Source organism: Meles meles, chromosome 15 (genome assembly GCF_922984935.1).
Source record: "Meles meles chromosome 15, mMelMel3.1 paternal haplotype, whole genome shotgun sequence".
In the NCBI taxonomy this organism is placed as follows: Eukaryota; Metazoa; Chordata; class Mammalia; order Carnivora; family Mustelidae; genus Meles; species Meles meles.
In genome coordinates, this window is record NC_060080.1 from 11261981 (window position 1) to 11274232 (window position 12252).

Consider the following 12252-nt stretch of genomic DNA (forward strand, 5'->3'; position numbering starts at 1 on the left):
CCTTAACTATGCTGTGAGAATTACATGTGAAACATAAAATAAAGTTCCAAACTCAAAAGAGGAAATCAACAAATCAGAACATCTTCATTTCTTTAGTACTTCTCAGATACTAAATACATAACAAATATCAGTATCAACATACTTTCCAAAGCCATAAAAAATCCTCGAAATAAAATTCATTTCCACCTTCTTAATCAAAGAAATTACCCTAAATGCATTTTGTTGCTTTATGTAAATAGAAAGACAAGAACTAATTGAGTCAAGATCTAACAGGCCCATAAATGCCAGGAGACAAGCAAACCAATTATCCCAGTGCCGGCTACAGACCCTGCTCCCAGACAGTTGAGGCAATTAGCTTTTCCTTTCTGATCCAAACACCAGGTTAGTCTTGGATTCGGAAACCACCAACATAGCCCGTTTTGGAAAGTACTCTCTATACTCCTCTCCCCACAGAAAGCCAAATACTTATTCCAAGCCTAAAATACAAACCAATTTATTGCTCTTTGTTCACAGCAGTTCAGAAATAAACTGCACATATGGGAATTGAATTTTGATTAGATAACTAATCAACTTTTCAATTTTAAAGGGAAAAGAAACACTTTTATTTTTCTCTTGAGAATCAAACAAGTGAATGCAATGCCCCAATTTTTTCCATAATTACTTCACTATCCAGACTACAGTTTAGGCGATATTTCCATTACAACAACAAAATTACAATGGGAATGACCAATAGAGGCTGCTTTTTAACAATTTCAGAGAAGAAAAAGAAATCTTTATGAACAGGAGTGGGCTACGTAAAAACATAAGGAAAACCAGATTCCTGATTGTTTACTGGAAATCCTGTGCATTAATTCACTGCATTTCAACTAACAAATTCACTGAGAACATCTTTTGTCCAGGTGAAGACTGAGTGGGTAAAACAACTTCATGTTAAATATTCAGACGAGGGCACCTGGGTGGCTCAGTTGTTAGGCATCTACGTTCAGCCCAGGTCATGATCCCAAGTCCTGGGATCCAGCCCCGCATTGGGCTCTCTGCTCAACGGGAAGCCTGCTTCTCCCTCTCCCACTTCCCCTGCTTGTGTTCCCTCTCTCACTGTGTCTCTATCAAAAAAACAAATAAAATCTAAATAAGTAAGTAAGTAGATGACTCTTTCCTCCTCAAACTTCCCAATATCAAAAATCACACTCAACTTTTAACACCTAAAGCAAACTTTCCCTCTTCCAAGAAGGCTTTCCTGATTTATCTCCTTTGTAACAGAAAGTAACCTCTCCCATCTCCAAATCTACCTGTATTCGTCCTATAACATGTATTTTAAAGATAGTTTTATCTAGCCTAACCTGCCTGGTATCTTCCCTACTACATTCTAATTTATCTGATGACAGGAACCACATCTGACTCACATCACACAATCTCAAATGACTCCTCCATCATCTTCAAACTGTTCTTTCTGTGAAAATGAAATAAGATAAAGCAATATAGAAAGGCTTTAATCTTTAAATCAGTTCCAAAGGTACTCATGATTTGTTATAAATTTCACTTAAAAAAGATTAAAATTCAAAAATCAGCATCTGCTTTCAAAGAAAACATTAATATGTTTCTTATGGGGAAGAAACTTCCAGAATATCCTTAGAACTATGAAACTTAGCCACCATGAATTGATTCTGATACGGTCTTCTGTTGCCCTTCAAGGAAAATAAACAATACTTTACAGCTTGGATTTAAAAGCCACTTAGGGTCAACTCTGACTTCAACGAAAACGTAGTTCAAATTATTTCTTAAAAAAAAAAAAAAAGATTACCAACTAATGTAAAATTTCAAGGCATCAACAATTTGAAACTGCAGTGTAGTAAAAAGTAAACCTCTACCTAATCTTTCCATTATGAAGAATAGGAACAGTCTCATCTGATTATCAAAGGATAAATTATTTATTACTGATTAAAGTTACAAGAGATGGGGCACCTGGGTGGCTCAGTGGGTTAAGCCTCTGCCTTCAGCTCAGGTCATGATCTCAGGATCCTGGGATCTCAGCCTCTGCTCAGCAGGGAGCCTGCTTCCCCCTCTCTCTCTGCTGGCTTCTCTACCTACTAGTGATCTCTCTCTCTGTGTCAAATAAATAAATAAAATCTTTAAAAAAAAATAAAATAAAATAAAGTTGTAAGAGAAAATCAATTTGACTGAAATCAAATTCGTCCCACTGGGAATTTTAATAAAATACATATTGATGCTTTGTTATTTTAGGACATAAATTTGACGTTGTTGTAATTATAGAAAAAGTCTCTATATTTGGCTCTCAAATGCAAGATTTAGAAAACAAAGTGTTAGAGGAGATACCAGAAGTTCCATTCAGTTTGTACGCTCTCTTTACCACCAAGAGATGAAGAAAAGGTTTTCCATAGGAAGTTAGGCAATAATGGTAACCTTGCATCTCAAACTAGAATTCATCTTCATCCTTTACTTTATTTGGGAAGTATTTTTGCAGCATCAACAGAAAAATGACCCACAGATGGCAAGCCACTCTAAATTGTATTTAATCATAATATTAATTTCACTGAAAGTGTGTTATACCTTGAGGATATTAGGCTAAGTGAAATAAGAGAGCCACAAAAAGACAAACGCTGCACGATTCCACTTCTCGGAGGCCCCTAGAGTAGACGGCTTCATCCAGACCTGAAGCAGAATGGTGCTGGTCAGGGGCTGGGTGAGGTGGAGAATAGGGAGTTGTTCAATGGGCACAGAGTTTCAGCTTCACAAGATAAAGAGTTCTGGAAATTGGCTGAACAAGGTGAAAGGTTAAAATACCCTTTTACTATTGAACTATATGCTGAAAAATGGTTAAAAATGGTAAATTTAATGTTATGCATTTTTTACAATTAAAATGTTTTCTAAAAACATAAAAAGCTTATAATGGCTACATGGTCTTAACCATCCCTACACTTAACAGAGCCAAAAAAATGCAAAGCCAAAAATAGTACCTACAGATGCACAAAAGACATATTCCTTCTGAATCAAACTGCTAAAGAACACAGTTAGTTTAAACCTTGCTGCATTATCAAGTGGGGCAGAGAGCACCACAAAGGGATTACGGCCTAGGAAACGCAGGAATGATTCGGGGTTAGCAAGGGAATAAAATGTCAGGGACAAACATGCGTTACAGTCTGCGTGGCGCAAAGAGGACCTGGGTCTGCAGGTCATGGGGAGAAATGATTCTGCCTGTCATACAATTTATTGTACTGTTTTGCAGTGTTGTTCTCCATGAACGCAGGTGAAAGAAAGTGCTTTCTGTTTCTGTGCCCTAGAGAAACGGCAGTTCCTAAATAGGCCGGTATGTAGGCTGACATCCCACACGATCTAAACAGTGAATGACTTAACGTCTTTTACCCACCCCTTATGATTTTTAGCCTTAATGGGATGTCACATAAATTACTGTGGAGCTGAAAGCAGAGAATGATTAGAAGTCAACAAATAATTCTCGCAATCCCAAATTCAGAAAAGAAACAAACATCTGCAACACGCTTTTATGGTTCACACAAGTATAATCCATCTGCATGTTATAGCACGCTTCTCAAACTTTCAATCACCAAATAATCTAACTGAACTCCGATATTTACAAGCAAACAAACTGCCAAGTTACTACAGTAACAGCTTGTCTAGGACAAGGGCAAATATCTCCTGGATATTTGACTTCCATCGATCAAGTTTTATCACTTACAACATAAAATATTTTAAATATTGCAATATCCCCAAATACACTAAATAATGCAATCTTTCCTTACTGGTGTGGAAATAATCCAGGAATATAAATATGAGTGTCAATTTTCATTATCTAGCAAATATAGGTGTCAAAGAATTTCCTGACTCACATTTATGTATGGCAGAGGTTATTTCCACATATTAAAAATAAATGAAATCCAAATGCAATGTGGTATCCTAGTCTGGATTCGGAAACAGAAAAAGGGTATTAGCAGAAAAACTAATTATATCCAAATAAATCTGTCATTTAGTTAACAGTATTGTGCAGTCTGTTCCACTATATTATTTTGAGGGTGCAAATTTGTTCAAATGATATATACGAGGGAACAATCTGACCATAACACTAATTTCACATTTGCTGACACCCAATTTCATCCATAACAAATGTTGTGCACACAGAAAACTGAACCCAGCCACGTCGGGTTACGCGTGCAGGGACACCCAAACATCTACCAGCAAGCTGTTTCCAGAATGTGTTAGGAAGCCCCCCCGCCCATCCACATCTGGTGGCACAACTTTTCTCCGAATTTCTTACCACCCCCCCTTCCTCCATTCCCCAAGGACGCACGGGTGCAACTCTTCCCCAACACCCATTTCCACATACAAAGTCTAAGGGCTTTAAGGTAAGGGCCATATTTTAGTATTTGGATGTCTGTTACCCATGTAACACATGTTAAAATATGTGAGGACTTTCATTTAGGTTCCTAACTTTGTTTCACTGAACAAAGCTTTTGAGTGCTGGACCATTAATCCCGCTTTTCCCATCAGTGCCATGGTTTGCACTGCACGGGTCTGCAGAGCCCGTCATCGTTAGGAGTGCCTATGGCTATAGCAGAACTGACGACTCCAGTGACAGTGTCTCAGTTTTGACAAATGTGCTATGATTCTATGGGAAGAAAGGGGAAGCCCAGTGAAGGGTATCCAGAAACACCCTGTATTCTCCACTCCGCTTTTCTACAGTTATAAGATTATTCCAATAAGAAGTTTTAAAACAGCAAGCATAGGAAGTAGAGAAAGCCAAGGCTCAACTACAGGGTTCTGCATTAACGACGACTGCTAACACTTACGTAACATTTACTTGATGCCACGCACTGTTCTCAGTGTTGTATACACACCAACTCATTAGGCATTCTCACAATGCGAAGAGGTAGGTGTTACAATCGTGCCCATCTGACAAGTGAGAGGACTGAGGTACATCTAAGAAAAGGTATCAAAAAACACAAACTAGACACCTTGGTTCTAGAATCAAAGCTCTTACTTTGATTCTGATCCTACTTCAACAGCCAACTATACAAAATACAACTTTTTAAACTAGGTTACTTCCACCATTCTAGAAAGATTCTACAATAGGAAAAGAGGCATAAAATAAAAAAATTAAATAATCTTTCTAAAACATGCCATAAATACCAAAAATCCCAAAAGTTAAAAAAAAAATCCCTTTATAAAAACCTATGAGCAAAAATTGTGGAAGCTAATATAGTAAGAAATGACAATAAGAGTGACAATATCACACACAAAACTGACACATGCCACAGAAGTTTCCCAGCAATCACAATCATCAAATTTGGTTCAAACAAAACTGGTTCATCAAACTTCGGGTAAATGCCAAAGAGAAAGTTCTGCCTACAGGATCTCAACACGGGGCAAAGTAAAAGGCCACTTTGTTGACGTAACTTACTATTACTTCTCAAGATATTACATGGCTTGGACTCTAAAATGCAAAACCCTACCTACCCTTCCATGTACACTCTACACAGTGAACAAGACACAAGTTCCTTTCCTTATGGATCTGCTACTCATTCATTCATTTATTCACTCAACAAGTAGTTACTGAGAACCTACAACGTGCGGGGCGATCTTCTAAATGCGTCAGGGGCTAAGAAAGGGAAGAAAACACAAGTGGGAAGTAAGTAACAAGGTAAGTAAACAGAACTCAAACTACGGTAGGGGTGATAAAATCTAGGAAGAAAATAAGGCGGGAAAAGAGGATTTAAAGGGAGGGTAAAATCATAAATAGGGTGGCCAAGGGAGATGAGACAGAGTGGAGAAGACAAACAACCGTAGGATATGTTAGGTGTGCGTACGGGGAAGAAACACCTGCTCAGGGCGCAAGCAGCGGGAGGGAGCGAGGCTACGAACGAGAGTGGTCAGAGAAGGAGACTGACCTGTGGCAGGAGATGCAGAAGAAGTAAGAGGCCCAGTCACCCGAAGATATGGGAGAAGGGCGCACCAGGCAGGAGGCACAGCCGCCACGAGGCGCCAGGGTAGCAGCGGGCATAGCATGGTCCTGGGCGGAGGGGAGGAAACGCGGGACTGGACATACCATCCTAAGGGCAAGCTGAAGACCGTGCAGAGTTCACAGCCACTCTGCCTCTGGCGGCCATACACTTAGAGGTGGGTACCTGGTTTCAAACCCTCTAACCATCTCACAGATTCCTGAAAAGTCATTTCCTGCAAAATACAAGCGGAGGGGGTGACAGGCCGATAAAGCGGGATGACATGGGCTCAGCCTCTGCGCCGTAGTGCGCTCTGAGAAGATCGATCATGTGTACAGAAAGTTCTACCATCCTTGAAGGCACTAAATGAGGAAGAGAAACTAGTTTTCAAACAATGCAGCTGAAGAGGCTTTAAAAAAAAAAAAAGGCAGAAAAGGCTGCAAATGTATTTAGAGTCTTTTCAATTCTTATTTCTTCTCAGTTTGAAAGCATGATGCTGTACGCAGGAAATTCTCTTGATGCCTCAAACATACCTGATTAATTCCTGCTAAAGAGAAAGTGTGTTTTCCTCACTTCAGAATCCCTCCCACAGCGCCAGGCACTCACAGAGCGCCCAGCTCCCCGTGGGTGGGGATGAGAGCACTGCTGTTCCAACAGAGCAGACGCTTTGTGCTGCTCTGACTTCAAAGTGATTGGAAAATAAATACCAAGTATCCAAAGAAGAATAAATTTCCTCAAAAAGCAAATGATTTCTATAAATAGGTCTTATTGATCCACGCATCCATTAGAATGAAACTTCAAGCTGGGGAAGAGTCAGGCTTTAACTCTCAAACAGCACTGGACTCAGGAATTAAGGCCATCGGAGCCTCAGTGAGACACGTACCAGGGCGCCTCCATTGTTAGAGGTAAGAAGTCTATTCTGTTGTCCTTCCTTTGGGACAGCCTTTGACCTCTCTTATAAAGGGACACAAGAGAGCCCTAATTGACCCAGTGAGCAAACATTTTCAGAGACTCAAATACACAAGAACCACCCTAGGCCATAAGAATCCAAAAATTTGGAGGAGATGGTCTCCACCTTAAAGAGTTATTAGTTTTGGGTTAAGGTTGGATGCTCATTAAAAAAGGAAACAAGGGGGCCTGCATGGCTTAGTGGGTTAAGCCGCTGCCTTCGGCTCGGGTTGTGGCCTCGGGGTCCTGGGATCGAGTCCCACGTCAGGCTCTCTGCTCGGCTGGGGGGCCTGCTTCCCTCTCTCTCTCTCTCTCTCTGCCTGCCTCTCTGCCTACTTGTGATCTGTCAAATAAATAAATAAAATCTTTTTAAAAAACGGAAACAAGAGGGAGAAAAGCTGAACTAAAAATGACTAAAAACACACTGTAAAAGGGTTATAGTACAAGAACAAAGAATGATGAAAATATAGGAAAAGGAATAAGTATACGGAAGACCTCACAGAAGAAGCTACGCCTGAAACGTAACCAGGTTTGCTTAGCAGCCACATAAAATCATAAGGAGGCAGACATTACCGTTATAACCTAGTGTTGTTCCTCATTCTTTCTAATTAGAGCAAAACTATACTCCATGAGACTTTCTTGAGAAACAAAAATCTTTATTTCCTTAATATGTTAAAATGAATATAAAGACTCCTAAAAAACCAGTCTTTTCAAAATTTGGCTAAGCAACATATCCCATCACAACGATTCTGAATAACCTTATCTTCTATTGCCCTCTGCTATAATATGGTATAGTGCAAGTATCTGTCACAATTTAAGTTGGTTACAGCAGCCCCAGTAAAGGAAGCATAGGGCATTCAGAGATAACCCAGCACCCGGCATTGTAAAACTATTTTGCATACCAATTGTGAAATCTCAGAAAATCCTATGCTTATCTAAGCAGTCATCAGGAGACAATAACCACAAATGAACTCAAATCTAAAGACAGATTACCTTTAAAAAAAAAAAAAAAAAAAAAAACTCCAAGAGATGATAGCTCTCCCCTGTGTTTTTTAAGAGAAAGCCCTTCTCTGTACTAACAATTTATAGTGGAAAAAAGTCATTTATATTCAGATTAGATCTATTTTGCAGAGAGCAAGAAAACAATAAAATTATATTCAAAAATACCTATAAATATACATTCACAAAATACATTTTACATATCACTATAAGGATATAAAAGAAATCATATGAAAATGAAAAGAGCGCCTCAAGCTTCTTTTTGTTCACTTTTATCATGACAAAGACTTTTTTTTTTTAGTACCAAGAGTAGTACAAAATGAGGAATGTAGAACTTATTTTTTGAGCTCCCTGATCTACAACTACAAACAGATATAAGTTGCAAATCTTGGCCGTACTTTATACAGAGTTATACTACTAAACCTCTGTAAATCTCAGTTTTCGGTAGTAAGAGGGATAATACCAAAAGTGGAAACCACATATACCTATGTAGGAAATACCTACTGATTACTCTATAAATGTTCATCTTCACCATCAATACGCAAGCCTACAAACAGGATAGTGGGTAGGCGTGACAGGGGAGAAAGAAGGAAACTGAATGATCCCCTAAATTCCAGTAACATCCCTTAAAAGAGTTAAGTTGCCAGTACCTAAAATTTGTAACAGTGATTTCACCTGGAATGGTCCTAATCTCTTAGAGCGTTTTCAGATCACGGGCGGACGTCATAGATCAAGTCACACGTGACTCAACATATGCAACATGAATAAGTAGCACAGGGACTGGCAACTCAAGGTAAAGAGAGGCAAACTCAAAAAAATCCCAAAAGGATATAAATCTTGCAAATCAGTGACTGAGCCACATTTACTAGTAGACGTAGAAGTCTCACATTTACTGACCTAGTTCACTCGTTGGATGCAAAAGGTCACGGTGAATAGTCTTGCCTTTGACCTCAGTGCAGTAACCGACAAGCAGAGTATCCTTCACACCCTGGGCCTCAGGCCTGGAGCTAATGGGCTACCCACCCAGTCTGAGCTAGGCACGGAGGCAAATTCATTCTCTTTTCTTCATTCTCATGAGGAAACATTCTGGCCTCCACAAGCCTACTGGGTGATACAATGAGGCCCATTGAACTTAGAGTCTATGTCCCACATTGTGACCCAATTCTCAAATAGCCTTGAACTGAGATAAAGAGGATCGGTACAATTAATAATTAAAGGGAACTTTGATTTCCCATTTGTCTTTCTCCCACTGGAATTCCAGAGGGAGAAACAGTTATTAAGAGTCCAGATTCAGACATTTCTGAGTCCCCTGGACCTGCCACCTGATATTGTCAGAACTACTTCATTTCTGAAAGATCTAATTCAAAGAGAGTTAGCCTAAAAACTGTTCTTAACCAAAAAAAAAAAAAAAAAAGAAAGAAAAGATACACAAAAAACAAAAACAACTGCTCTTAACCATAAAAACATATGGCGCACACACCAGGAAAATCAGGAGGCCTTCATCAAAAAGATAGAAAGTAAGGCTCATGTTCATTAAGTTAAGGTGGTCCTCCTATGCTAGACACATTTTGGCTTTGAGATCATTTAAAAATAAGTCAGAAATAATTTTATAATCAGAAAAAAAGCTTAAATAGATTAATTTAAAATTAATTTTATTTAATTCAAATTATTTAGCATGAAACAAAAAACTGTTATGATTTAGAAGGAAGGTAAAATTCAGTAAACCCAGTCACATACCAAGCTTCAGGCAGCAAAACAGAATATTCATGTGGAGAAGTGGTCTCTGGGAAGTTAGAGAGAATGGCAAGGCGATGAGGAAGCAGGTCTGATCCATGATAAGTGAACAGAATTTCTAGGGCTTGTACATTACTTTCCTGCACAAAGAGCAAGGGGTAAGTAAGTTTCCATTGTAAAACTTAGAAATAAAGGAATGACTTTGTAGGACAACGTTCAAAAATCTAAAATTAACTTTTTATGCGGTTCTGATTTAAGGTACTTTGAAATATTTCTAATTCTTTGTAGTCTGCATCACATTTTTCAATCTACTGTCATAAAAATCACTTACTTTTAAAATTCAGAATGATGAATAAACACTTTTTAAAATTTTATTTATTTGAGAGAGAGAGAAAAAGAGTATGAGCAAGGCAAGGGGCAGACAGAGAGAGAGAAACAGACTTCCTGAGGACGCAGGGCTCCATCCCAGGACCCTGAGATATGACCTGAGCCAAAGTCAGAATCTGAACCAACGAAGCCACCAGGTGCCCCCGCCTTTTTTTTTTTTTTAAGATTTATTTATTTGCGAGAGAGAGAGAGAGAGAAAGAGAGAGAGAGCGAGCGAGCATGAACGGGGGAGGGGCAGAGGGACAATGAATAAACATTTTTAAAAATATAATTCCATTTTCTCTACATTAATATTAAAACAAAAAAATGAAATGATGGTAAATGCATGCAATAACATTAATTGTGCGGCTCAGAGATTTAGAAAGTGTTAATAACCATAATTATTTTATTTACAAAAAAGAAATTACCCGAGCATAAGTTCTTGCTGAGAGAACAATATTCTGATTTCTGAACTTCTTAAAGAATTCAGCATCATATCTCTGTTCAGATGCATGAGGCACTCCTAGGATTTCCTGAGGGGAAACAGCGACTTAATAATGAAAAGGCTTTTAAATATGGGTGACAAGAAAATATTAAAAACCTTTACAACTCTGCCTCCCTAAATAAATAAGCCTTGAATTAATTAAACTATCAACTGTTAACTGAAGTAGTACATCTGCATTCCTGCCTTCATTTTGAAAATAGCTGTATTTATAAATACTGTTAATTAAAAAAAATTAAGAAGTAAATGAAATGGGCAGTAAAAAATTAATTACAGTAAGACAACCAAAACCCACCACCTGCAGAAAACAAGTAAGCGACCATTATACATGGCAGCGCAGTATGAGCACCCGCATGAACTTCAGGGCTGCTGGTGATCGATGTAAAATGCAGCCCGAACCATGCATTCGTTCAACAAATATTTACTGAGTGTCTACTATGTGCTAGGGGCACTGGGATAGGCAGTAGTGATGTCATGAGCAGGACACGTTTCCTGCCCTCCAAACTGCTTAAAATCTAGTGGGAACAAACAAGCACACAGGAACAGGCGAAGGGAAACGCACAGGAGAGTACTATAAAACTTGTCCTGGGAAGGTGGGGAAGGCTTCCCGGGGGTGCCCCGAAGCTGGGACATAAAACACAAACAAGTTGGCCATGGCAACTGCAAGTAAGGATCTGCCCGCTGCAATGTCTGACATAGGGCTTGTCACATTAAATGCTGAACCCCAGATCCCCAGCAGTCTGCTTTTCACATAAGTAACCAATAACTACTTACTGACTGAATTAATTTACTGAGGTAGGAGAGAGACAAGGAGGAGGTGTGGAGGAGGTGAGAGGGGGAGGGTTGAGAAGGTCACTCGCAAATATGTTGGGCTTGGAACTCTAGCACATCTAGAAGGAGCCACCCAGAAGGCAGGTGGATAGGTCAGAGTTCTGGAGCGAGGTGAGTCACATACATGCCACACTTACTAACACAGAAGTGAGTATGATTTCAAGGGAAATCAAATTGAATGAAAACAGCCTTAAGGAGCAACATCATTTAAAGGTTCAACCAAAAAAAAAAAAAAAACAAACAAACAAAAAAAACGGGGTGTTGGGATGTGCTAGAGGACAAGGGAAGGTCAGGAATAGGCATCTGAAAAGCAAAGCAAATGAAGGAAGAGTTGGAGAAGTAGAGAAGTAAGGGCAGGAGGGGGGTGAGGGGGAAGCTGTTTAAGACATATTCATGGAAACTAAGAAAGAAAACATTTCAAAAATGTTCTCAGTTCCCGGACTCCCCATCTACAACAACCGTTCCCTTTGTTCCATCCCAGTTACGCATCCTATCAGCTCCCTAGATCTTTATCATCGCCCGAAGGACGTCTCAGGGACATCTCCATGTCCAACAATGGATTCTTGAGCAACTGATCTTTCCTCCACCCCCCCAACTCAACCCAACACATGGCATTCCAGCAATTCTTCAACGTCATTGAGACACCCAGCCCAATGACCCAACATTTTTCTCCTGCTCTCTCTCCTCCAAGTCTCTGATCCCTTCCAACCAGCTTAGTCCCTGGTCGATCATTACAGAGATTTCTTTAATCCCTTGTTTCTTTCCCTTCATCATACTCACCTGGCAAAACCTCACCCTTAGTCCAAGGCAACTAAGAACCTTGATTACAAGCTACCAGGAGTCTGAAAAACTATCACAAAATCAAGCTGACAATTCTCATCTCAAGATCTCAGCACGGTTGGG

At 39.5% G+C, this 12252-nt stretch overlaps 1 protein-coding gene across 2 annotated transcripts in view; it reads right to left on the minus strand.

Moving 5' to 3' along the window:
- The window catches only part of NBAS (NBAS subunit of NRZ tethering complex), a 339756-nt gene that overhangs the window by 230684 nt on the left and 96820 nt on the right, over positions 1–12252 (minus strand). For both annotated transcript variants that reach the window (XM_045979111.1, XM_045979112.1), the window contains 2 exons: positions 10445–10549; positions 9654–9790 (listed from right to left, as the gene is read on the minus strand). In XM_045979111.1, coding sequence (XP_045835067.1) covers positions 9654–9790; positions 10445–10549 — 242 coding nt within the window. The remainder of the gene's footprint in view (positions 1–9653; positions 9791–10444; positions 10550–12252) is intronic.